Source organism: Dermacentor andersoni, chromosome 10 (genome assembly GCF_023375885.2).
Source record: "Dermacentor andersoni chromosome 10, qqDerAnde1_hic_scaffold, whole genome shotgun sequence".
Classification (NCBI taxonomy): domain Eukaryota; kingdom Metazoa; phylum Arthropoda; class Arachnida; order Ixodida; family Ixodidae; genus Dermacentor; species Dermacentor andersoni.
Genome location: NC_092823.1, coordinates 69,042,902 through 69,067,777, shown reverse-complemented (window position 1 = coordinate 69,067,777; position 24,876 = coordinate 69,042,902). Strand labels below are relative to the sequence as shown.

At 49.1% G+C, this 24,876-nt stretch overlaps 1 protein-coding gene across 3 annotated transcripts in view; it reads right to left on the bottom strand.

The window, feature by feature from the left end:
• LOC126544016 (uncharacterized) overlaps window positions 1-24,876 on the bottom strand; it is a 169,015-nt gene that overhangs the window by 108,375 nt on the left and 35,764 nt on the right. For all 3 annotated transcript variants that reach the window (XM_050191192.3, XM_055062447.2, XM_055062448.2), the window contains exon 3: window positions 2,914-3,159. In XM_050191192.3, the coding sequence (XP_050047149.2) occupies window positions 2,914-3,159 (246 nt within the window). The remainder of the gene's footprint in view (window positions 1-2,913; window positions 3,160-24,876) is intronic.

Genomic DNA, 24,876 nt, shown 5'->3' with positions numbered 1-24,876 from the left:
TTCTATTCTCGTGTTATTGTACGTTCAGCCATCATATCTATGTTCAAATCTCCTAGTATGGCAAACATTTTGCCGGTGCCACTGAGATAAGCTAGCAGCTTATCCTTAAAGGAAAAGAATTCTTTTTTGTTGCCACAGGGCGGTCTGTACATACTGAAAACGGTCCAGCTTGAAGGCGAATAGGGAAGCATTCAAAGTTGTGATTAATTCGGGAGAAATCTGCAATTTTTCCGAGTTTAGATCATTTTGTACACATGCTGCTAGGCCGCCGCCTCTTGCGTAGGTACGGTTTAGTACGTGGTGCCTGTAATTTTTTAGCCGTATGTGGTAGTCCTTATCAGATAACCATGTCTCAGTAAAAAGAAGGGCATCCGGGTTAGCGTTGGTATGTTTGAGCAATTCAATTTTATCTTGCCTAATTTTTATGCTTCGGGTGTTTAAATGAAAGATTAAAATGTTTTTTTAAACCCGCACATATATTTGAAAATGAAACGTAATCATGATAAAGATTTATCGACCAAAGCCATATCTGGACTTAAACCCAATAAAAGTTATTCTCACGAAATAAAGCTAAATATTAGGTTATATTTCGCTGATATCACCAGTGCTGAAAATATCCCGAATAGGAAATGTTTCATTGCGACTTGCCATTACTTTCCCTCCAGTGGTCCAGGCATATTTCCAACCACGCTCATTCTTTCTTTGTTTCGCAGCACTTGGTAACCTTGTCTTGTTAAATGCTAAATAAAGAATATAGCACTATTCCCATCAAAGCCAAGCATTCTGGTATTTTTTTTTTCCTTTTGTGATTTAGGAAGAAACCCGTTCCTTTTGATGCGACGCACAAATCGAATATGTTTTTTTCGTTATGTTTCGCTGTCGGTACTGTATGGCATGCGTCAATATCAGAATCTTGCACTTCCTCCGCTACAAAATCGCCAATCTTCTTTATAATCGTTTTGGCTCAGCATCAAGAGGAACACCCTTGATTTCTAAGTTGTTGGAAGGCTGGTATGTTTTAAGCTCCTCTAGTTTTCGCGTCAGCTAAGTATTTTGCACTTTATGTACCTTGTTTTCTCTTCCGATCGCCTGGATTACTTCTTTCAATGCTCCAAAGTCCTTAATTTCCTGTCTCAGTTCTTTTAGCTCTTCTGGACTTTTTTTTATCTCTCCAAGTTCATCAATTATTCCAACACGCAATTCGTCCACAGCTTCTTTGACATGAGGTTTCTGGACTATGGCACAATTTCACGCTTGTAAAGTCTAGACTGATGAAGAAATTGCGGCCACTGACCAAGTCAAGGTGAAAAAACACACAGAGACGTTTCGGGACCCGTACGGGTTCCTTGGTCACACTTGGACCCATACGGGTCCCGAAACGTCTCTGTGTGTTTTTTCACCTTGACTTGGTCAGTGGCCGCAATTTCTTCATCATCATGTTACCTGACCAGACGAACTTTCGTCGAACTCTTGACTAAAGTCTAGACTGTTTCAGTTGCAGTTTCGTGTAGTGCGGAAGCAGTGCATAAATTTGAGCGGAAGGAAATCGAAAATGTGTGCGCTCACTTCTAAAGCAGATAGATATTTAGTCGAGTGCTCCAGATTCACTGCTGCCGAACTGCAAGCCTGGTCGTCGATCCGCCGCTCTTTAAGCCAGCCGTGCTGTACTGCTACCCCCTTGTGGTAGAGAAGGCGCCAAAGGAACCACGTAGGTGCCGCATAAGCGATACAACGCCAAGGCGATGTAGCTCTGCAATCTTGTAGGCGTCACACCACTGTTCCACGTGCGGCAAATCGAGCGACGAAAGCGATCAGCTGCAAAGCAGAAAGACAATTAGTTGTGTGCTCCAGATACAGTGCTGCCAAACTGCAAGCCTGGTCGTCGATCCGCCGCTCTTTAAGCCAGCCGTGCTGTCCTGCCGCCCTCTTGTGGTAGAAAAGGCGCCAAGGGAACCACGTAGGTGTCGCATAAGCGATACAAGGCCTGAGCGCTGTATCTCCGCAATCTTGTAGGCGTCACACCGCTGTTCCACGGGCGGCAAATCCTGCGACAAAAGTGACGAGCTGCAAAGCAGATATATATTTAGTTGTGTGCTCAAGATGCAGTGCTGCCAAACTGCAAGCCAGGTCGTCGATCCGCCGCTCTTTAAGCCAGCCGTGCTGTCCTGCTGCCCTGTTGTGGTAGAGAAGGCGCCAAGGGAACCACGTAGGTGTCGCATAAGCGATACAAGGTCAGGGCGATGTATCTCCGCAATCTTGTAGGCGTCACACCGCTGTTCCACGGGCGGCAAATCCAGCGACAAAAGTGATCAACTGCAAAGCAGATAGATATTTATTTGTGTGGTCAAGATGCACTGCTGCCGAATTGCAACTAATGTAGGCATTAAAATCGCCCACCAGTATGTAGGAATCTGGAAGCTCGTAGGTTATAGGTTATAGAATCAGATTATAAAAATCGCTTTTTCCGAGCTGATAATTAGGGGTATGTATATATATGCAACACTGTATGTTGCACATATTATATATATATATATATATATATATGCAATATACAGTGATCAATTTACTTAGAATAATTGCCCGAATTAACCCTGCCTGAAGGGGCGCCTGAAAGGCGATATGATGATGAGCTACGGATATGTCCACAACTATCGCTGCACCGCCAGAGGAGGTATTCGCCTCGTTGCGGTCTTTACGGTAGATGGTGTACTAATGGAGAAAGTTTGTTTGCGTACATTTAAGGCGAGTCTCCTGAACACACAGGAGCTTTGGGTTATATTTGTGTAAGTGTTCTTTGATGTCATTAAGGTTGTCGATAAGACCTCTAACGTTCCAGCGTATTATTTGTGTAGCCATATTGTTGGTGTTTTTATGCTGTGTCACAAGAGGATTCAAGTTGAAGAAATTACTTACTGACTCTTCTCTTGCCCCTTGGTATCGTATTCATCCTTTGAAACGTTCAGGTATTCTCGTGGGTAGGTTGGTTCTGCATGCACTCTTTTCTTTCGGTTTGTAGCGTCGGGACTCGCGCTTCTTTCAGGTTGGGCTTTCCTGGTACGCTCAGCTTCATTGTCCAGCATGACCTTGGAGGCCGCCCAGCCAGGAGTCTCCGCGCCGTCCATCAGGGAATGGACATAACGGCTCAATGGTACCGTCCGCCTGAAATGGGAGATCCGTTTTTGATACCTTGACGACGTCGTCATCTTTGGCCGCACATTTCAGGAGCACAAACATTGACTTGGTGTTCTTTTGGCGTGCGTACAACACGCTGACCTTATACTGATCCCAGAAAACATCACTTTGCCCAAAGAAAGGCGCTAGTTTTTTTGACGTACAGTGAAAAAGCACGATGGGTGACTACATCCCCAAAAGGTCACTGCAGTTAGCGATTTTAATAGCCGCCCTCACATCGCGAGCTGAGAAGTTTCTCGCGTCTTTGCTCTTCCGACGTTTGGTGCACAAATCTGCCGATGCTGCATACCCTCTGCGTTTATTGCTGCGCAACGATAAGCCTTTCACTTGGACAGTGTAGTGGTATAGCTCGTTTTGACGACTGTTCCAGACCCATATTTCATCATTGGGACCGTATTGGGACCGTATTTCATCATTGGAGTTACCGTGTGGCTCACCAGCTTCTGTGCGGAGCTTGAGGCCGCTGCCTTCAGGCGTGTGCTGGTCCCCGTCGGCGCGACGAGGTCCCAGACCACCGCTGCCTCAAAACTAGGAGGCAGAACCAATACACGTGATCTCGTCAGTTATCTTCAGCTACCCGCCCCTATGGCATCGCCAGGTACCATGTGTGATTATAATTTTCGTGGTCGAGTGGACAGTGTTACTAGGTTGGCTTTAGTCGATAAAGGTAGTGCCTCCGTTATTAGTCTGAAGTTCGAAACCCGGCTAGGCCGAAAACTGATGCTTCGCTGCTATAGAGCTCATGCATTTTGTGTTGCGAGCGCAGAGTTGCTCCGACATAAAGGAGTGTGCACCGCGAACGTCTATTTCTCCCATGACATATATCGAGCCGAACATGCAATTCTCGCTAAATTCTCTCACAATCTATTTCTTTGCTTCGATTTCCTCAAACAGTGAGGTGTAACTGTTGACTGCGCTACCGCCGAGCGCTTCGTTTCTCCTCTTGCTGGCCGACCTCCTGCTGAATCGCACGATCATCGATCAGAAGGTCGACAGCATGCAAGTGAAAGACGTCTTTCAAGATTCCTGTAGCCCTTGGGTTGCGTAAATCGTCCTCGCTAAGATGAGCCTAGAGGTTCTGAGTCGACTACCGGCGTCTCCGTTGTCTGACGAAAAAGACGATTATGCATAAAGTGTATTGCGGCGCAATGGCCAAGTACGACCAAAGAGCGCCAGGCCAGTGATAATGAGCACAAAGTGAAGCGATAAACTATGAGCAATGAATGTGACTGGGTTGTAAAGAGCCCTAAAAGATGGTGACTGTAAAATGCGTAATAGCTACACGTAATAAAACTATGACGATGACTAGGAAGCGTGCCAAGGACACGAAATGTACATTGAGAAAAAATTACAATTCGTTAAAATAGGTCCTAGGATAAAATTTTGAAAAAGAACTAATGCCGTAACAGAGCCCTTGAAACACAAGGACCTGGAATCATGCGCTATTGCAAAACAATTATCGCAGTGGGATCCTCTGGAACGAGGATGCTCTACGAATTTATGGGACTTATAACATGTAAGATATCACCACTTAAACCGAGGACCGCCTTGCTGTTAAAAAGCGGTTTCTTACCAAGAAACAACCGGGTGATGAGGGATGTAAACCAGTATGCAATAGGAAAAGGTTTCTCTCTCTCAGCTTCGGCTTCCCGACAGTCTAGGAGCATATGGAGGACGCTCAGCCTTTCATCACATCAAACAAAGGTTGGAGGTTCATTTCCAGTAAATAGAAAATAATGGGTTCCAAAGTGTGCCCTATTCCGAGACGACAGAATAGGACATCTGTTCGCAGTGATTTTGTTGCGGAGGGCAAAAACCTAACTGTGGCTTAATCACATGCAGTTTGTTATTTATTTCTGCGTCCCACATGCGTTGCCAGTGGTTTCGCAGTTTCTTTCGTTTGAAAGGTTTCAGATCTGTAGAAATGACAACAGAAGTAGGATTAACAGCATGTGATGCAATTGATGTGGCCATCTCGTCCGCTAGAACGTTAGCCTCGATGCACCTATGGCCAGGCACCCAGCTTATAATCACATCTTAGTTAGATGTATACGGAATAGAGTTGATTCTTTACTGGATTTTTGTGCTTACAGAATGACATCAAGGCCTTCACAACCCATAGGGTATCCGTATATATAACCGATTTTTAGAGTTTTTATTTCCTTATATGCTTCACAGCCGACAATTCAACATCCGCCGCAGTGGAATACGTCACACGGCAAAACCTCCGGTTTGACCATGACGTCCGCCTACTGCAAGGTCACGGCATCGCCTAGAATTTGAACAGTTGAACGGCACACATGGCCAAGACAAGGTGGGCTCATTTCAAATTTCATCGTGCAGCTTAGCAGGCTTCACGACATGCGTCCGCTTTGGGTGAGATACGTTGTGAAGCACGCACGCCAAAATGGATCAGGACAAGCTGACGCCTGAAACGTCTCAAATTATGACAGCACAGCATGAAGCTTGCACGGCAAAAATGCGATCACAATGAGCAAATACGTTTTACATGAAAGCTAAAGAAACGTATCAAACAAGCCGTGATGAGCAGTGCCGGAGAATAGACGCTCCCTTGAAGAACGTGGACACAGCTATTACCAAAGTGGCCTGTACAAAAGAGGACGATAATAACAGAGCCGCAACGCAGCTTCGTGCACGTGACCGCCAGATACGCTACCTTCCTCGCCAAAACGAGCAGATCTGAAACCGAGCAGGAATTAGAGCTTCGGAAAGCAATCGACGCAAATCTTGATATGACTGTAAGCGACAAGTTACGTGAAGCTACAGAACGAGAACGCGACCGCTGACAAGAGATAACCTCGCTGCACTCTATATCGACCCACTCAAGCCTTTATTCGAGGTCAAGAGGATCGACCTCGTCAACAATGAGCCTAGCCACCATACAGGTACGCGCGCAAGCTGAAGCCGTCCGGGCCAGAGCAGAGTTTTGTCGCAGAAAGGCCGCGATGCGCATTGAGAATGCAAAATTGAGGCTGAATCGGATGTTTTCCAGCATGAAAAAGAAGCGGCAGCTGCAAACGCACAGGCGAATTCGCTCGAGGCAGCCGTAGAGCAGGATGGCGGGGAGCGCATGCGCACGCTCCCTTCTGTGGACCGAACGCAGCAGACTAGGAGCTATATAGATGAACAGGAAGCCCTACGTAACTCTGCGCTCGTGTTTCCTGAGGAGGCTGTTTGCAAATCTAGCGGCGAGGTAAACAATGCTCACACGTCGCCGGGGCAACTTCATTATCAGCATCAACATCATCAGCCTGGTTACGCCCACTGCAGGGCAAAGGCCTCACCCAAACTTCACCAACTACCCCGGTCATGTACTAATTGTGTCCATGTTGTCCCTGCAAACTTCTTAATTGAATCCGCCCACCTCACTTTCTGCCGCCCCTTGTTACGCTTCCCTTCCCTTGGAATCGAGTCCGTAACCCTTAATGACCATCGGTTATCTCCCCTCCTCGTTACATGTCCTGCCCATGCCAATTTCTTTTTCTTGATTTCCACTAAGATGTCTTTAACTCGCGTTTGTTCCCACACCCAATCAGCTCTTGTCTTATCCCTTAACGTTACACCCATCATTATTGTTTCCATAGCTTGTTGCCTCTTCCCCAATTTAAGTAGAACCATTTTTGTAAGCCTCCAGGTTTCTGCCCCGTACGTGAGTACTGGTAAGACACAGCTGTTATACACTTTTCTCTTGAGGGATAATGGCAACCTCCTGTTCATGATCTGAGAATGCCTGCCAAACGCACCCGAGCCATTCTTATTCTTCTGATTATTTCCGTCTCATGATCCGGATCCGCGGTCACTACCTGCCCTAAGTACATGCATTCCCTTACCACTTCCAGTGCCTCGCTGCCTATCGCAAACTGCTGTTCTCTTCGGAGACTGCTAAACATTACTTTAGTTTTCTGCAGATTAATTTTTAGACCTACCCTTCTGCTTTGTCTCTCCGGGTCAGTGAGCATGCATCGCGATTGGTCCCCTGAGTTTACTAAACAAGGCAATATCAATAACGAATCGCAAGTTACTAAGGTGTTCTCCATTAACACTTATCCCCAATTCTTCCCGATCCAGGTCTCTGAATACCTCCTGTAAACACGCTGTGGATAGCATTGAAGAGATCGTATTTCCCTGCCTGACGCCCTTCTTTATTGGGATTTTCTTACTTTCTTTGTGGAGGACTACGGTGGCTGTGGAGCTGCTATAGATATCTTTCAGTATTTTTACATACGGCTCGTCTACACCCTGATTCCGTAATACCTCCATGACTGCTGATGTTTCGACTGAATCAAACGCTTTCTCGTAATCAGTGAATGCTATATTTAAGGGTTGGTTATATTCCGCACATTTCTCTATCACCTGATAGAGACTGGCCAACGCAGCTGCGAATAATTCGATGTGACTGAGCTGATGAACGGCCATCTGGCTACCATGCTGCCCATAACAACCCAAGTTATAGGCATGCTGGAGCTGCGAGTTGTCCTAGGGACATACGAGTTGATTCGCAGCCGCTTGTGTACGCCCCGGCACGCAACAGTTCAAGCTGACAGCTAGCCGGTGTCCTTAAATTCCTGTGTCGCAAGGACCTTGTTTCAAGTGGTCTTGACAAGTTTGATGATCGACCTGAGAACCTTCGCGCTTGGAAGTCATCGCTCAAAGGTGTAGTTGGAGATGTACGTCTTTCTGCCCAGGAAGAGCTCGATCTTCTGATCAAATGGCTTGGCCCTGAATCGTTACATGAGGATCGTAGGTTGAAATTGGTGCACATCGATGACTTTTCAACAGGCTTGAACGTCGTGTGGAAACAGCTAGACGATGTCTTCGGGCGACCTGAGGCAATTGAGGATACATTACTGAAACAGAACGGCTGGGCGACTTCCCGAAGATATCTTACCGGGAAAATACCAGACTCCAAGAACTTGGCGACCTCCTGCTAGAACTCGAGGCTGCGAAATCTGACCCGTATCCTGTCGGTCTTGGCTATTTGGATATAGTAAGAGGGGTGAACAAAATCGACTCGAAGTTGCCATCTGGACTTTTAGAAAATTGGATGTCGAAGGGGTCAAAATACAAGAAATATTACAACACTGTATTTCCTCAGTTATCATTCTTCTGCAAATTTTTAGAGGTCAGGCCAGCATGAGGAACGACCCCATTTTCATGTTGCAGCTACAAAATGCCTCGTCTGAATTCGATCACAGGAAGGCAGCCAATGCCACCAAGACCCCCGTCAAAAATCCTCGGTGTCAGCGAGAAAAACAGAAGTGGATCCTGCTTCTACCAAGCTTAATCAAGATGCCAGTCTTAACGAACAGCAGCCAGAATGGAAGGACTTCGAGAGGTGGTGCCCACATCACAAAAACCTCACCCTTTGGCAAGATGTCGCGCCTTCTGTGAAAAAAACCTTGGAAGAGCGGCTATCTTTCCTAAAGAAGCAAGTGACCTACCTACGATGCTGCTCATCTAGGAACCACATGCAGTGGCAATGCCAGGCAGTTGTAATACGCCTCATATGCACCGACCATGACACAGCGCTTGACCCAGCATCGCCAACCCAATAGTCGTAGAGGGCTAGTGGGCCTGATGATAGTACCACAGATAACTCAGAAAAGAGAGTCACATCTAGGCGTACTGAAGTGGCAAATGCTGGCAGTCGTGTGCTAAAATCTGCCTCGTAGCATGAAACGCAGCCTGAGAAGACAGAGCGTACGCTATTCTTGACGACCAGAGTAATTGCTCGTTGGTTAGGCCAGAACTTCTCAACAATTTCAAAGTGAAGGGGACGCCTACACAATACACACTCCGCACTTGATCCGGCCGTACTGAAGTGGTTGGAAGAGTTGCTCATGGCTTCTTCGTGCAGAGCGTGTCAGGCGAAGTTCCCTCATCCGCCCCTCATTGAGGCAAAGCAATTCCCGACCTTACGCCGCACGGCCCTACACGCACTTGAAGGCTGTAGCAAATCACATTCCACCTCGTGAGGAGGCTGGAATACTGCTTCTCCTTGGCCGAGACATCCTAAGAGCTCACAAGGTTCGTCAGACAATCAGCGGACCCCACCATAGCCCTTATGCTCTGACGCTCCACCTCGGATGGATCATTGTCGGCAACATTTGCGTTGGTCGTACGTGATAAATGGGCAACGCCAATCTGTTCAAGACCCACGTGCTGGACAGGGGGCGACCATCTCTTTTCCTGCCATGCTCGAGCCATTTCTCTATAAGTGAGATGCCGATTCTCTACGCTGCGGATAAGGTCCCAAAAGATTTACAATTGGCTGCAGCACTGAATGGCACCCTGGCCCCGAATCTTTTCGAAACATAACTTGACCACGAGCTGCTCTCTCCATGGGAGACAAGACATTCCTCAGCATAATGGATAGTGAATTCACCCAAGACAAATTAAACAATTCGGTCACCCCTCTCCCTTTTCGTGGACCGAGAAGTTGGCTTCCGAACAACAGAAAACAAGCTCTGTCTTGTCTGCTCTCGCTACGGCGCACCGAGCGAAAGAATCCAGAGACAAAGGAACGTTTCGTGACCTTCATGAACGAGCTCTTCATCAAGGGTCAAGTAGAGGAAGCTCCACCAATTCACGTGGACGAAAAACGCTGGTATCTGCCCATATTCGGCGATCACCACCCCCAAGAAGCCTGGCCAAATCCGAGTCGTGTTCGACTCCAGCACTCAGCCCGAACCGGTATCTCTGAACAACGTTCTCCTGACTGGCCCTTACCTGACGAACAACCTTGTGGGGATTTTGGTAAGCTTCCGGCAAGAACCAGTGGCGATTACAGCAGACGTCCAGCAATTGTTGTACAATTTCATGGTTCGGGAGGGCCATCAGAGCTACCTGAGGCTCCTCTGGTTTAGGGGCAATGATATCTCAAGAGAAATCGTAGAGTGCCGAATGAATGTTGACGTTATCGGTAATAGCCCATCTCCAGCTGTTTCAGCATATGACCTTCGATGGACTGCCCAACAAGCTACCCCACGGTTTGGTGAAGATGCCAGGAAGTTAACAGAAAAAGAATTCTACCTCGATGATACGCTGAAACCTCTTCCGGGCGAAGAAGACGCCATTAGTCTGCTGCAAAGAACGCAGAAAATACTTGCAACAGCTAAAATAAAGCTGCACAAGACAGCTTCCAATAGGCAGAATGTGCTGAATGCATTTTCTCCAGAGGACCGCGCCCGCGGACTGATCTCGACGTTGGCACAGACGCGTCGCTTACGCGAAGCCTCAGTCTACTGTGGGACATAGGCAACGACAGCTTCGTCTTCAGGGCTCCTATTCAGGACAGGCATATACGCGGCGAAGGGTGCTGTCGACCGTCAGCAGCCTTTACGCCCCACTAGGCCCACAAACGACAGCGACTCGGAGCCGAACGCTTTCAAGGTTCTCGAACTGGAAACCTCTCACTCGTGCTGTGGCAAGTGTGATCCAGGTTGGCCTTCGCGGAAGGAACGCATCAGAAGAAGAGGTAGCTTGCGTTGACGCACTCTCCAAAGCCAGGCTCATCATCATTCGCACAGTACAGTAGGAAGCATTTTTTGAGGAGACATGCTGTATCCAGAGAGGAGAGCAGGTTCACAAGAGAAGCTTGCTTTGAAGGCTTGACCCATTCTTAGACGCCAACGGCTTGATCTGCGTCGGCAGCTGCTTGAACAGACTAAACCTTCCGGACGATAACAAACACTCTCCTAATGCCGGCTCGGCAGCATGTGGCGAAGCTTCTCCTGCGCCACCACTATGAATTCGTGCAACACCAGGGCTGGCACTTCAGAGAAGGAGACGTACGATCTGCTGGGTATTGGATCATCGGAGGTAAAAGGTGCATCTCATCCGTGCTTCAAGCATGCATTTCATGCGAAAAGCAGGGAGGGCTCTTTCATGACCAGAAGATGGCTGACCTTCAGGCAGACCGAATCAGCACAGATTCTCCTTTCACGAATGTTGGAATTGATGTTTTAGGTCCCTGGATGATTGCCTCTTGCCGAACGGGAGGTTGTGTTGCAAACAGCAAGCACTCGGCAGCCATATCCACTTGCTTAAGCATTCGGGCAGTGCACATTGAGCTGATCGAATGAATGAACACGTCGAGTTTCATTATTGCCTTCCTAAAGATTCTAGCAGTGCGAGAGGCCATCAAGCTAATTCACCCTGACTGCGGGACCAATTTTATCGGAGCGTGCAGAGAACTTGCAATAAGCGCAAAGGGCATACATCGCTCACAAATAGGCAAGTTGCTCAGTGGGCACAGCTGCAAATAGATATTGAATTCACCGCACGCATCCCATATGGGCTGTGCGTGGGAGCAGATGATCGGCATTTCACGCCGCATTTTGACTCAATGCTCATGCAGTAACGTTATCAACGGCTCACGCATAACATTCTTGCAACCTTTTTGGCAGAAGTTGCGGCCGTCAATAAAGCCAGGCCCATAACTCCCACTTCATCTGACCCCGAAGATCCCACAATAATAACTCCGGCGACACTTTTAACCCCAAAACAGGTTAGCGCATATATAGCAACTGTGAAATTAGGCACAAGCAACCTCTACAAAAGACATTGGCGTCTCGTGCAAAATCTGGCTAACGAATTCTGGAAACGCTGGCGCATAACATATGTCCCTACTTTGCAGCAACGCAGAAAATTGCAAGCAGCAAAACCAGACCATAAAGAAGGCGACGTCGTTCTACTCAGGGATAAAGAAGCAACCAGCAACGACTGGGTCGTCGGAGTGATTACACCAAGACTGGGCAGCACGGATGCAAAGGTGCGCAAGGTCGAGCTGAAGACAGCCAAAGGCGGGATGGTGAAAACATTCTTCCGACCAACAATAGAAGTTGTACATTTGCTGTCACCGTCATATAGTGCTGGTGTCTAACAACGAAAGACACCAGACCGGGATTGTTCTGTGCGCATCGCGAACGCACGGCCGAACTTTACTTTCAAGAGGGAAGCAAGCCGTCCTTAGTTTTACTGCTTTGTGTTTTACTGACCCTCCCGCGGACTCGAGCTGTGCGCGAGAGAAATGATCCGCTCTGTACGCTCGGTTCCTCGAAGTGACCCAGTGACGACGATTCGAAGTGTTGGGTGATGTTTCCCGGGCACGGAGATGGGGATGGAAACTGGGGTTAGAAAAATGCGGGACGGGCAGACTGGCCCCACCTACCCTAGAGACAGTACCACTTTTTTACGGGCTGAAAAACTGAACGTTTTCTGTATATTTAACTTGCTTTTTGACCTTCTTAGTGTAAGTAAAGTTTGTTTTAAATGTTCAACTGCGTTCCAGCCGTTATCTAGCTGGACAACGGACGCTTTGGTCCCGTCAAGTGCGATGCGCGAGGCCAGTATAGAGGTGGTACATTAATTTGCATGAACAAGCTGAGCCACTTCAATACTTATCTCCTTTCTGTTCATGTGTCCTCTTATAGAGCTTTGTTTAGCATTTTGCCACTACATTCAAAGTTATAAAAAGTCTTGATAATTCAAATTTATTTGTGCACTTCGACAATGTGCATTAATCGAAGTTGTATAGCGAAAGTGCAGCGCCCACAACGTTAAAGCTCTTTTAAATGGATTTCCTCAAGAAGAATAAACTATATTGTACGCCCAATATGTACCCTCTTTGCTTCCACTAAATTACATATTGTAAGTCCTACGTGTTAACGGACCAACGAGGCTTCATCATAGTTACAGGGTCTGCATGGCGTACAGCCATTTCGGCTGCATTTTTGAAGCTTCTAAATAATAAATTGTTTTCTAGGAAATCACTTTCCACGCAACTTTCTTAACATTGAAGTCGCTGAAATTCCGCCAATCGTTCAGTCACGATCTAAAAACGTCGTAGGTCGATAAAGAAATTGGCCCTATAGAGACCAAAAGGTTGGTAAATTTAGTGACAAAATCGCTTAAAGGACAACATTGGCCGTCATTCTCGGCAGCTTTGGCCAAAGCTAGGCATTCCCACAGCTAGCGAATTTCCTCCTCACATTCTAGTTTATTGCTTTCTAGATGACGGCTACAAAACTAACCCTTACATTAAGAGCACGATCGAGAGTCGTGTAACGGGTCATGACGCTTTCCGGGGGGCCAAGTAATAAAAGAATACACGGACACCTAAGCACGTGTCATGAATTGTGCATACGAAAGCAAAACTCGCTTAGTAAAGCGACCCTTCGAGTTTTGCCCAGCCACAATGTTCCACAGCGGTCCGTGCTACCTCGAGCTAGCAAGGAGCAGTAGCTGGTGGGCCAGCACGGCATGACTCCGACGACTTGCGCAACGAGAGATCGAAGGAGCACTAGTGATCGCCAAGGCCGGCAAGCGCGCAGCAGCAAAGGCGAGCGGGAGTGAGAGGCAAAGATACGGAAAGCGCGACGGCTTCCAAGAGCTTGATGGTGTAACTTGCACTCGCCCATCATGTGACTGCCTCGCTGACGACAAAGAGCTCGCCAAGCGGCGTCATGGCACCGTAACTGCTGCTTCGAGGAGCGCTAGTGACGCGGAGTTTACGGCGATGCCCTCTCCCTTTATGCAACACCTGGCGCGCTAAGGTCCAGCGGGTGTGCTGTTTCCCCACTCTACTCCGTAGAGGCGCGCTCAGTACGTGGCTTCGCAGTCCATGGAAATTAACGTGCCGGTTCGCTTCTACACACACCAGCTTTTTTGCTCAATGGGCCATTTGATGCTTTCGCATGAAAACTGGTCGACATCTACGTTGGCAAGCGCAAAAAGTCTCGTGCGTAGGTATCGGTTATAATGCATCGGGCACTCTCTTTTTGAGGGCTGGTCAAACCACGGCTCATATATCTGTAATAATGGGAAGTGGTAAAAAAATGTCCCCGACGATTACTGTACATCATCATCATCATCAGCCTGGTTACGCCCACTGCAGGGCAAAGGCCTCTCCCATACTTCTCCAACTACCCCAGTCATTACTGTACTGCCTAATACAAAATGAGCCTCGCTTTATGCGTGTTTTCATTTCACCCTATAGTGAGGCTTCATACCAATCACGGCCACGACTGGCGGAGCTGTGACATGCGGCGCTATATATAGAGCATCCACACAGTTACTGCTTCCAGGCAACTGCTGCTCATGTATACGCAATATTTACCGCCTAACGCTGGTGGGAATAATATGGGCGAAGGCGTGCTTTCTGGTTCTTTTTTTCTTTGCCCGCACAGCCAGGCGACGCCGCTGCCGTAGACGTGAGCGCCATGTGGTGGTGCTGAATGTGGCTTGCTCCGATGTCCTCCTCATGGCTCCGCGGCACCCCCCTCCTCTGCTTTCCTACTCTTGCTCTCTTCATTACTGCCAGATTTCGTTTCTCGTTGCGCTCCGCGTTCGCTTTCATCTTTCGCTGTGCTCGTTTGCTCGGTTACGAGGCACAACACCGGCGCCCACACTTGTACCCGAGACGGATGCCTCAGAGGGGCGCTTTAGTATGCTGGCAACAGTGTTGCTACATTTACAAGCGCGTAAAGTAATTGTATAGCTGCTGAAATGAAAATGGCCAAATATCGAATGCATGCTGCCTCTTCTCTGCATACGGTCGCCTCTAAGCTCTAGCTCTGGAAATTAACACTCGTCTCGCCTCTCTGTTGTATTCTCCCCCGCGTCCACGTTCTGGCGGCCCTTGCTGGTCGTAGCTTCACCAGCTGAGCTTTTGTAGCCACTGTCTTCAGCCTCTGGTGCACCCCTGTCACATCGTTGTTTACCTTCCATTGCCTAAGATATGTAATGAAAATATTTTAGCATCTATTAGTGGCTTGCAAAGTTATCGTTCAAAGGTTTCTTGCTCATAATGCCCGCCTAGCCAAGATAGTCAATAAAAAAAAATAACGGCAGGAGCCTAGATATGCCAGTTGTTTTTAAAAGTGTTCCACGTAAAACGCGACAGTTGGTTTATAAGTGGATCTTCCATGCTTCCCCGATGTTCCGGGTAAGATTATTTTTCGAGTGATGAACTGAGAATTCTTGTATGCAGGGGACGAAGGTTCAGTTGTTTGTAAATAAAAAAAAATGAAAGCTTCAATGCAGTCGCCCATATTTGATAATATATAGTGGCTCTTGACGTCGCAAATCAGTAGAAACAAAGGAAACGCTGCACGAGGCACCTGAGTGCGAAGGCAAATGTGATAGATTATTTTCACGTGGGCTTGTGATACAGAAGATAAAGACCCGTGTTCAATGCTGATGGCATGGTTGCATTGCACAGCGTCCGCGCAATGAAGCGATCCTCTGTCATCGCACAGTTGCATAGAAGTAACTGCTGCTCGTTGATCGCGAGGTGTCTTTTCTCGTTTTTTTTTTTCTTTTCGATGGGTGCGCCTAGGACCTTTATCCTCGTAGTTGGCAACAATTTCTGGAAAGGCTGCAGAGGAGGCAAATGTACTTAGTGGTTCGTGAGGTAGGGGTGACCTTCGGGATAATAAATGCAGCAGCCACCCTTTCCTAGCAAGTCGCCACGTGTGCAAATGCATAAAGGCTGCCGACAGTGTACATGTAGAGATAAAGGCGGACTAACGACGCCATCTACTAGTATGTGTTGTTTAGCTACATAGAATAATTTAAAAAATAAGTTATGGGGTTTTACGCGCCAAAATCCTTTTCTGATTATGGGGCACGCCATAGTGGACGACTCGGAAAATTTTGGCCACCTGGGGTTCCTTAATGTGCAGGTCATTCTGAGTACACGGGTGCTTTCGCTTCTATCGAAATGCGCCCGCCGTGGTCGGGATTCAATTCCGCGACCTCGTGCTCAGCAGCCCAACGCCATAGCCACTGAGCAACCAAGGCGGCTACATAGAATAATGATCGTAAATGTGATTATATATTCGTCCAGTCTGCAATGCGGGAAAAAGAGGACACTAATGGTGGTCTTGGAGAGGACGAAGAAAAGTTTAGGTTTTTTGGCTGCTCTACGCATGTTGGCTCCGCCATTAAAAGCCATCTGTAAATAGATGTACGATTCTTCCGTTGCTTAACGCAACATTATTGGTGGAGCTGCGGGGTAATCACGTGCGCAATACAGAGAACCGCAGCGGACGTTACCTGGGATAATCTTCAACCACAGCCCCATCGTCACCATCGATGCTCATCTGACCCAGCCTCGCAGCGCTGGCATATTTTACGAGATTGACAACGTTGACGTCGATGTCTGGTTGCAGAATTACGAACTGGTCAGCGCACACAACAGGTGGGATAACATGCTTAGGCTGGCTAATATAATATTCTACATAAAGAAAACATCACGGGTCTAGTTTGAGACACATGCAGAAGAGACTACAAGTTGGGACCAGTGCAAACAGACGCTTAGAGATTTGTTCGGCAAGCCCATGGGCCGCAAACGTGCTGCTAAGGACTTTAAGATCGTGCACAGACGTCTACTGAATCTTACGGGGCGTACATCCAGGACGTGCTCGCTCTTCGCAGCAAGGTGGATAATATGGCAGAGGCAGACACACCCCTACCCCTTTCTGTTGACCTTCCTGTGCAACCAACTCAACTTTGTTCTGCAGATTTTATTCGCCTCCCATCTCCAGCAGCAACCTGTATCACTGTTTTAGCCTACCCACCTGTACCTGACGGAGACTATGTCCTAACTCCCGCGACTTCATTGCTGCTTTCCCACAATGTCTCCTACCCACACATCATCGTTTCTTTACCGAAAAATCATACATGCCTTGCCAGCCTAAATTTTGGACAGGGCCTTCAAGTACATCATCAAGGCGTGTTTCTTGCAACGTTGTCACCCTCCCACGAGTTCCACATACCCGCTCTGTCTGTAGCGCCGTGTTCGGCCAGTTTTCATTCAGCGCCTATTGCATCTGCCCCACTTGTCGAATTTACAAAGACGATTGTACAGGATCACTCAACCCAAGAAGCAGCAGAGCTCCGTGGCGTACTCAAGTCGTACTCTGTCATTTTCGACTTCCCCGACGATCACCCTTTGATTCAAACTACAGTCGTGAAGCATCGTAAAAATACCGACGATGCAGTACTCGTTCGTCGACGCCCATACCGGGTGTCACCGTCTGAGCGACAAGTTATCCAGAGCGAGGTTGACAAAATGCTTGCCAAAGGGATTTTTGTACACTCTTCCACCCTTCCATGGTTGTTCGTCTCAAAAAGAAGGATAACATATGGCGGTTCTGCGTTGACTATCGTCATCTAAACACGATCACCAAGAAGGATGTATATCCACTTCCCCGCGTAGACAATGCCCTGGATTGTCTCCACAGTGCAACTTATTTTAGTTCGATAGACCTTCCCTCTGGATATTGACAAATTGCTGTGATGAAATTGACCATGATAAGATCTCATTCGTCACACCAGACAGCCTATATCCGTTTAGAGTAATGCCTTTTGGCTTGTGCAATGCCCCGGTGATCTTTGCACAGATGATGAACATGCTCTTGCGTGGCTTGAAATAGTGCATCAGTTTGTGCTACATCGATCACGTCGTCGTTTTCTCTTCAACTTTTTCGATCCATGTTTAAAACGTTTCACCTGTTCTTACTATTTTTTGTACCACTGGCTCGTAGGTCAACTCATCCAAGTGCCACTTCGGCCATCGCCAAATAATCATGCTGGGACATCTCGTCTATTCGTCAGGCATTGGCTTCGTCGACGCTAAGTTTTGTGCTGTGCATACACCCCCTTACCAACCTGTACCAAAGATGTTCGAAGCTTTATTAGCCTTTGCTCTCACTTCCGCAGGTTTGTGGAAAATTTCGCCCATGTTGCCTGTCTCCTAACTGACCTCGTCAAGAAAGACGTTCCTTTCTGCTGGGGCTCTGAACAAGCCTGTGCTTTCGCGCGGCTCATCCCGCTACTCATCACGCCTCCTGTTCACCACCGCGTTATTGCCGACACCAGCCGCCTCCTCACTCCAGCCAAGCGCAATTGCTCGATTACCGAACGCGAGTGTATCGCCCTCGTTAGGGCAGTCGACAAGTTCCGATCCTACTTATATGGTCGACCATTTTCAGCTACAACCAATCACGACGCCTTGTATGGATTTCTTCCCTCAAGGATCCCACCGGACGCCTCGGTCGCTGGGCCCTAAGGCTGCGGGAATACACATACACTGTGGTTTACAAGTCGGGCCGTCTACATAAGGACGCCGACTGCCTGTCTCGTCATCCCGTCCACGCGCCGGATGGTTTAGTGGATGTGGCACCGATCTGCATTCTTTCGCTCTCCGCCTTGAAAGACATTGTGCAGAACAACAACGCGATAAATCGTTGCGACAGCTTATCGAACACCTACTCTCATCCGTCTGACCCATTCCTTCGCATGGTCGTGCTGCATAAGGACACCCTCTATCCCCACAACATGCGCCCCGACAAGCCCGAGCTCCTAAACGTCATTGCGTCTCACCTTCGACAGACTGTATGTACTACAGCAACGGCACGACGTTCCCGCCGTTGGACATCTGGCGTCTCTCGAACCTATGACCAAATTTCGCATCCGTTTCTGTGGCCCCGTCTCAAACGCTCCATCCGGCGCTATGTTACCGCGTGCAAGTCGTATAAACGCCGGAAAACACCAGCTTTGCGTACTGCTCTTCTGCTGCAGCCTTTTTTTCGCGTTGGCCTTGATCTTCTCCGCCCATTCACTATATCAAACGACGGAAATAGGTGGATTGCCGTGGCTACGGACTGTACAGCCCGCTTTGTCATTACTAGAGCCCTACCGACAAGTTGCGTTACAGACATCGCTCACTTCTTGCTTCACGATGTTACCTTACACCACGGTGCACCTATTCAACTTCTCACCGGTCGAAGAAGATGCGTTTAAAGTCATCGACGACTTACTTCGATCATGTGCTACTAAACACAAGCTTAATACCGCTTACCATCCTCAAGCTAACGGCCTTACCAAATGCCTGAACCAGACATTAACGTATGCTTTCACCGGCCATCGCGACTGTAAATTTGCTCTGCCATTTGTCACATTCGCTTAAAATTCCTCGCACCACGACACAGCTGGCTAGTCACCCTTCTATCTCCGATTCGATCGTGAGCCGACTTTGCCTTTCGATACCCTCTTTTCGACCACACTCGACTCGCCGACAGAGTACACTCGGGATGTCACAGCCACCGCAACAAAAGCACAAGATTGCCCGGATTCGTCTTTCTTCTTCACAGACACGCCAGAAGTGCCGCTACGACCAGCACCATCACGACGTGGAATACCGGCGAATCTTCAGCCATGGTGCTAGCTATGAAAGCTAAGGAGGCTCTAGGGAAATCGTCTATAATTCTTGCACATTCCCAAGTCGCATGTAAACTCTTCCTCACCGGTAGGCTACCACGCAGCACCACTCGCCTATTAGGATCCAACCTAACGCTGAACCATATCATCTGGTGCCTGTGACAGGCACGACTCGAGGGCAACGAGAGAGCGGACGCCGCACCTCGTGATTGTCGGCCGAGCAGCCGACCACTCTGACGAACCAGCTGTGCGAGCGGTGAAAGTACAGTCTACCACAGCCTGATCTATACGGACTTGACTTAAGACTGGCACCGAATATAAACGCACACATATCCAAACCTTTATTTGAAATGTGTCATTGTGAATCATGTAACATGTCATATGTTTTCATTTTGACTCTTTATTTAGCCTTTCGCATATGGAGGATAGTATATCTTTGGGAGTACGGAGAAGTACTTTTACATGTTCTAGCGTCCAAATTCGTGTTCGCAATGTTATCTGAACTGTACTATGAACTGTTACCAACCTCGCTTTCACCATGAGATACGGAAGGTTCAGTGTCGTAAGGACGGCGGGGAAGCCCCTGCCGATAGCACTTTGTCTATGTTCTTTTCATTAACTGTAATCCCAGAAGCAACAAGCAATACTTGTTCGTCCAGTAACCTGGAAAAGTTGCCACACCTGAGCAGTGAAAATGAGCCCAATTGTCTCTGAAATGTTCGAAAAAGATTGCCAAGGGCTTTTGTCGTAGCTTTCTCCAAGGCAGCAGATCAACAAGAGATGCACCACTGTTTATTCATAAGCAGCAGCTTCCGCGTAAATACATTATTTTATTGCGAAAGCAGTACTGCTCGAGGTTTGCGCTCTTGGCCGTCGTCCCGGAGAATCCACCATTGACCTTTAGCGTGACCTATGTGTGACGTCATACCAGCTGTGGAAAAGCGGGGCCCCAACTCGGCTCGTCGCGATCGTCCCAGCGAATTCTCCATGCTTCAGCTGCGCGCCGCTCGCAAGAGGCGCTCGCTGTACGTGACGTCATGCCAGCTGTAGAAAAGCAGCCCCCCCCCCCCCCCCCCAACTCGGCTCATCGCGATCGTCCCAGCGAATCCTCCACGCGCCGCTGCCGTGGGGAAGGCGCTCGCTCTACGTGACGCCATGCCAACTGTGGATAAGCGGCCCGCCAACTCGGCTCGTCGCAGTCGTCCCAGCGAATCCTCCACGGTATGTCGGATGATGTGTATAAGGTGAAGCTGCAACGATGTGCTGCAGCTAAGAAGAGGCGGCGTGCGGAAGAAACGGATGAAGAGCGGGAACAACGTTTAGCTAAACGGCGTGCATATTATGCAGCCAGGCGAATGCGTTCAACATCTCTTGATCTGGGCGCATCTACAAGTATCATGCGTGCTCTCAATGCTGACGCAACTTTGGCGACACCTGATCGTTCGACAGCAAGCCTTATGGATGCTTTAAATGACGACGAGACTTCATCTACACGTTCGATGAGCAGTATGGAACTCTACAACCTGAACAGAAGAATGCTTTCGCAATCCACTAGGCTTAGCCAAGCTAAGCCTCTGCCAATTTCTTTCTAATACAATAGTCCGAGCCTCACGGCTGGTTGTCACTTCCATTATAATTTGTAGAATTTGAAGCGGCTGGCCTCTTGCAAGGCATGTTATACTATCAGCAGGGTGGGAACCTTTACACATACTGACATTATCGCTCGCTCTGAGGGGGACCTATATTTGTATTGTGACCATCTACGTAAATGTGCCACCTAAGATCTGTTCTACATCCACTAATACTGTGGCCATATCGCCAGCACTAAATGGATTGCAGTGGGCGGGGAGAAAGTACTTCAAACCGGTATATTGCTACGGAATAGTATTTCCAATGACGAAGAGGGGAGCAGTAAGAAGAACACGACGACGATTAGAGGCTAGCGCGGGCTGTTGCCTCTTGGCCTAGTGCGGCGTATTACGTTGTCAATATACTTGTATATAGCTTTTCATCTGCGTCTTCTTACGTAACATATCTGGTGGAGGTGGACGTTCCCTGTGCCTCGTCACGGAGCTTCGCACGTGGAGCCTTCCTTCTTGGCTCCCGGCGACGACAACTCGACTCCGCCGGCTCCGACAGCTGCTGCCACTTCGACGACCTACATCACTCTCCCCAGCTCCCCGTGATCCTGGCATATCCTCGAGCAAATATGGGGAAGACGTCGATGACTGGATCAGCCTCTACGAAGACGTCAGCCGCAATAACCGGTGGGACCCTACTATTATGCTTGCCAACGTAGTCTTTTCCCTCGGTGGCCCACCCCGAGTTTGGTTTCGGACGCACGAAGATGAGCTCACCAGTTGGGATTCGCTCAAGCAAAAGCTCCAACACTTGTTCGGCAACCTCTACGGTCACCATCTTGCCGCGCAGAAGGCGCTTTCCGGCCGTGTGCAGACGTCAACAGAGCCCTATGCCACGTACATGCAGGACGTCTTGGCTCTGTGCCGCAAAGTTGACGCACACATTACTGAGACCGACAAGATATCCCACATCCTCAAAGGCATTGCCGATGACGCCTTCAACTTGCTCGTATACAACATCTTCGCGACGGTGGATGCAGTTATAGAAGAGTGCTGCCGCCTGGAACTCGCTAAAAGCCGACGTATCGACCAGCAGTTTGCCCGTTTGCCCAACACCCCAGCGACATCTACCTGTGCCGACGCTCCTCGTCCCAACAACACTGGCGATATTACCAGGATCGTCCGGCGTGAGATTGAGGCCGCCTACCCAGCTGCCTTCGACTCCAGCCCCACCAACGCACCTGTAGTCACAGTTTCCCTGATCCAGGCAGTTGTCCGCCAGGAGTGCGAAAACATGGGTCCTCACACCCTCCGCTCGGCCCATCGCCCTGATACCCACCCAGCTTCTTCAAGTCCGCCCCGTCCCGCATCTTCTTACCGATCACGTTAACGCAACCCATCTGAATGGCGCACTGCTGACGACAAGCCCATCTGTTTTCATTGTTGTCGAATCAAGCACATTTCTCGGCAATGTCGCAGTCGCTGGACTTCCCCGACTCGGTCTGCTTATACTGCCTACTCTCGCCCCTCAGGTGGCCCTTCTCGTCCCTATGCCGCACGCTCCGATAATGCCGCCACTGATTCTCCTGCGCCGAACCGCCCCTGTTCTCGTTCACCTTCGCCCCAACGACGACAATCTCGCTCTCCCCAGCCCCGTCGCTCCTTTTCGCTGACTCCCTTCGGACGCCGCTCCCAGTCGGAAAACTAGATGTAGCGCCTCGAGGTGACGCTGCATTCATCCCTACGCCGCCAAATCCTCTACTGACGTTGCCCACTCATCTGAACCTTCTTGACGTGCAAGTCGGCGGTGTTTCTGTATCTGCTCTTATCTGCTCTTACTGGGGCGCATTTGTTGGTAATGAGCGCTGACCTTCGTAACCGGCTCAAGAAAATAATCCCGCCCGCCACGACGCCTGTTGTCCGTTTCGCTGATGGCAGAACAGCCCCCGTAATTGGTATGTGTGCCGCCCGTCTCTTCTTCGCCGATCGCTCCACAATCGTGCTATTCACAGTCATCGCCCACTGTCCCCAAGACATCATCCTCGGCTTAGACTTCCTCTCCGCACATTCTGTTCTCATCGATTGTTCCGCCAGTACTCTCCGCCTTGACCTGCCTGTTCTGGATCCCGCTGAACCACACCCTAGTCGCCTCAGTTCCGTCGACTTCGTTCGCTTGCCACCTTCGGCACTGACCTACGCCGACTTCGCGTCATCCCCACCAGTGCCCGATGGTCACTACATCGCGGCTCCTATGCAAGACGTAATACTTACACACGGCATCACAGTACCTCATACCGTTTTATCTATTACGGCGAATTGCGTCTGCCTGCCAGTGGTCAATTTTGCCTTGACGACACAAGTGCTGCCACGCGGGATGTCTCTGGCCCAGCTTTGCTCCATCGAGGATCACTCAATAGCATCTATTGCAGTAGACGACAATTCAGCCGATCCTCCTCTACCATCGCAGTCGGCAATTAGTAAAATCGCCGACTTACAGAAACTGAGTGCACCCGACATGCCGTCCGAGCACGCTCGTGAGCTCTACCGCGCTGTGTTTTCTTACGACGATATTTTCGACTTTAACGATCGTTCTTTGGCCCAAACTGCAGCTGTTAAACATCGCAATACCGGCAATGCCCCTCCTATTCATCGCCGCCCGTATCGAGTGTCACCGGCTGAGCGTCAAGTTATTCACGCAGAAGTTCGCAAAATGCTTGCCAAGAACATCATAGAACCGTCATGTAGTCCATGGGCGTCACCTGTTGTACTGGTAAAAAATAAGGATGGCTCATGGCGCTTTTGCATGGATTATCGGCACCTTAACAGGGTTACCAGAAAGGATGTCTATCCCCTACCTCGGATTGATGACGCCTTTGACTGCCTCTACGGTGCTCGCTACTTCTCCTCTATTGACCTTCGCTCCGGCTACTGGCAGATTGCCGTGGACGATCTCGACCGCGAGAAGACTGCTTTTGTAACACCCGACGGTCTTTATCAATTCAAAGTGATGCCGTTCGGTCTATGTAACGTTCCTGCCACTTTTGAACGCATCATGGACTCCCTTCTTCACGGTTTCAAATGGTCCACGTGCCTGTGCTACTTGGACGACATTATAGTATTCTCCCCAACTTTTGCTACGCACCTCGAGCGCCTCTCGGCAGTCCTGGACGTTTTTCGTCGAGCCGGTTTGCAACTGAACGCATCGAAGTGCCAATTCGGCCGTCGCCAGATTACCGTCTTTGGGCATCTCGTTGACGCGAACGGAGATCAACCGGACCCAGGCAAGATCCATGCTGTTAAGCACTTCCCTGTTCCGAAGTGTGTCAAGGATGTGCGCAGCTTCATCGGCCTTTGTTCGTACTTCCGCCGTTGCGTGAAAAATTTCGGGGCCACAGCACGACCACTAACCGAGCTTTTGAAGAAAGACGCCCCTTTCCAGTGGGGCGATAACGAGGCCTCTGCATTCTCGCATCTAATCGACCCTCTCACAACGCCTACCGTTCTGGCCCATTTACAGTAGTACAGTATTACCGCCAACGGTATTTTCTCTGTGTCTGCCTTCGCTAACATCGCCGATGAGCAGTACCGAGATCTATCGCTGCGAGCACTCATCGACCGTCTGAGCTCTACCCCTACCGACGCATCTGTTCGCCGTTATGTCCTCCAGGGCGGCATTCTGTACCGAAGGAACTTCCTCCCTGACGGCTCTGATCCTCTTCTGGTCGTGCCAAAACATCTGCGACAGACTGCGCTCTTTGATATGCATGACGCACCCCCTGCAGGACACCTTGGGGTAACCCGCACGTACGACCGCGCTTCTATTGGCCTCGTCTCGCTAGCTCCGTCCGACGCTATG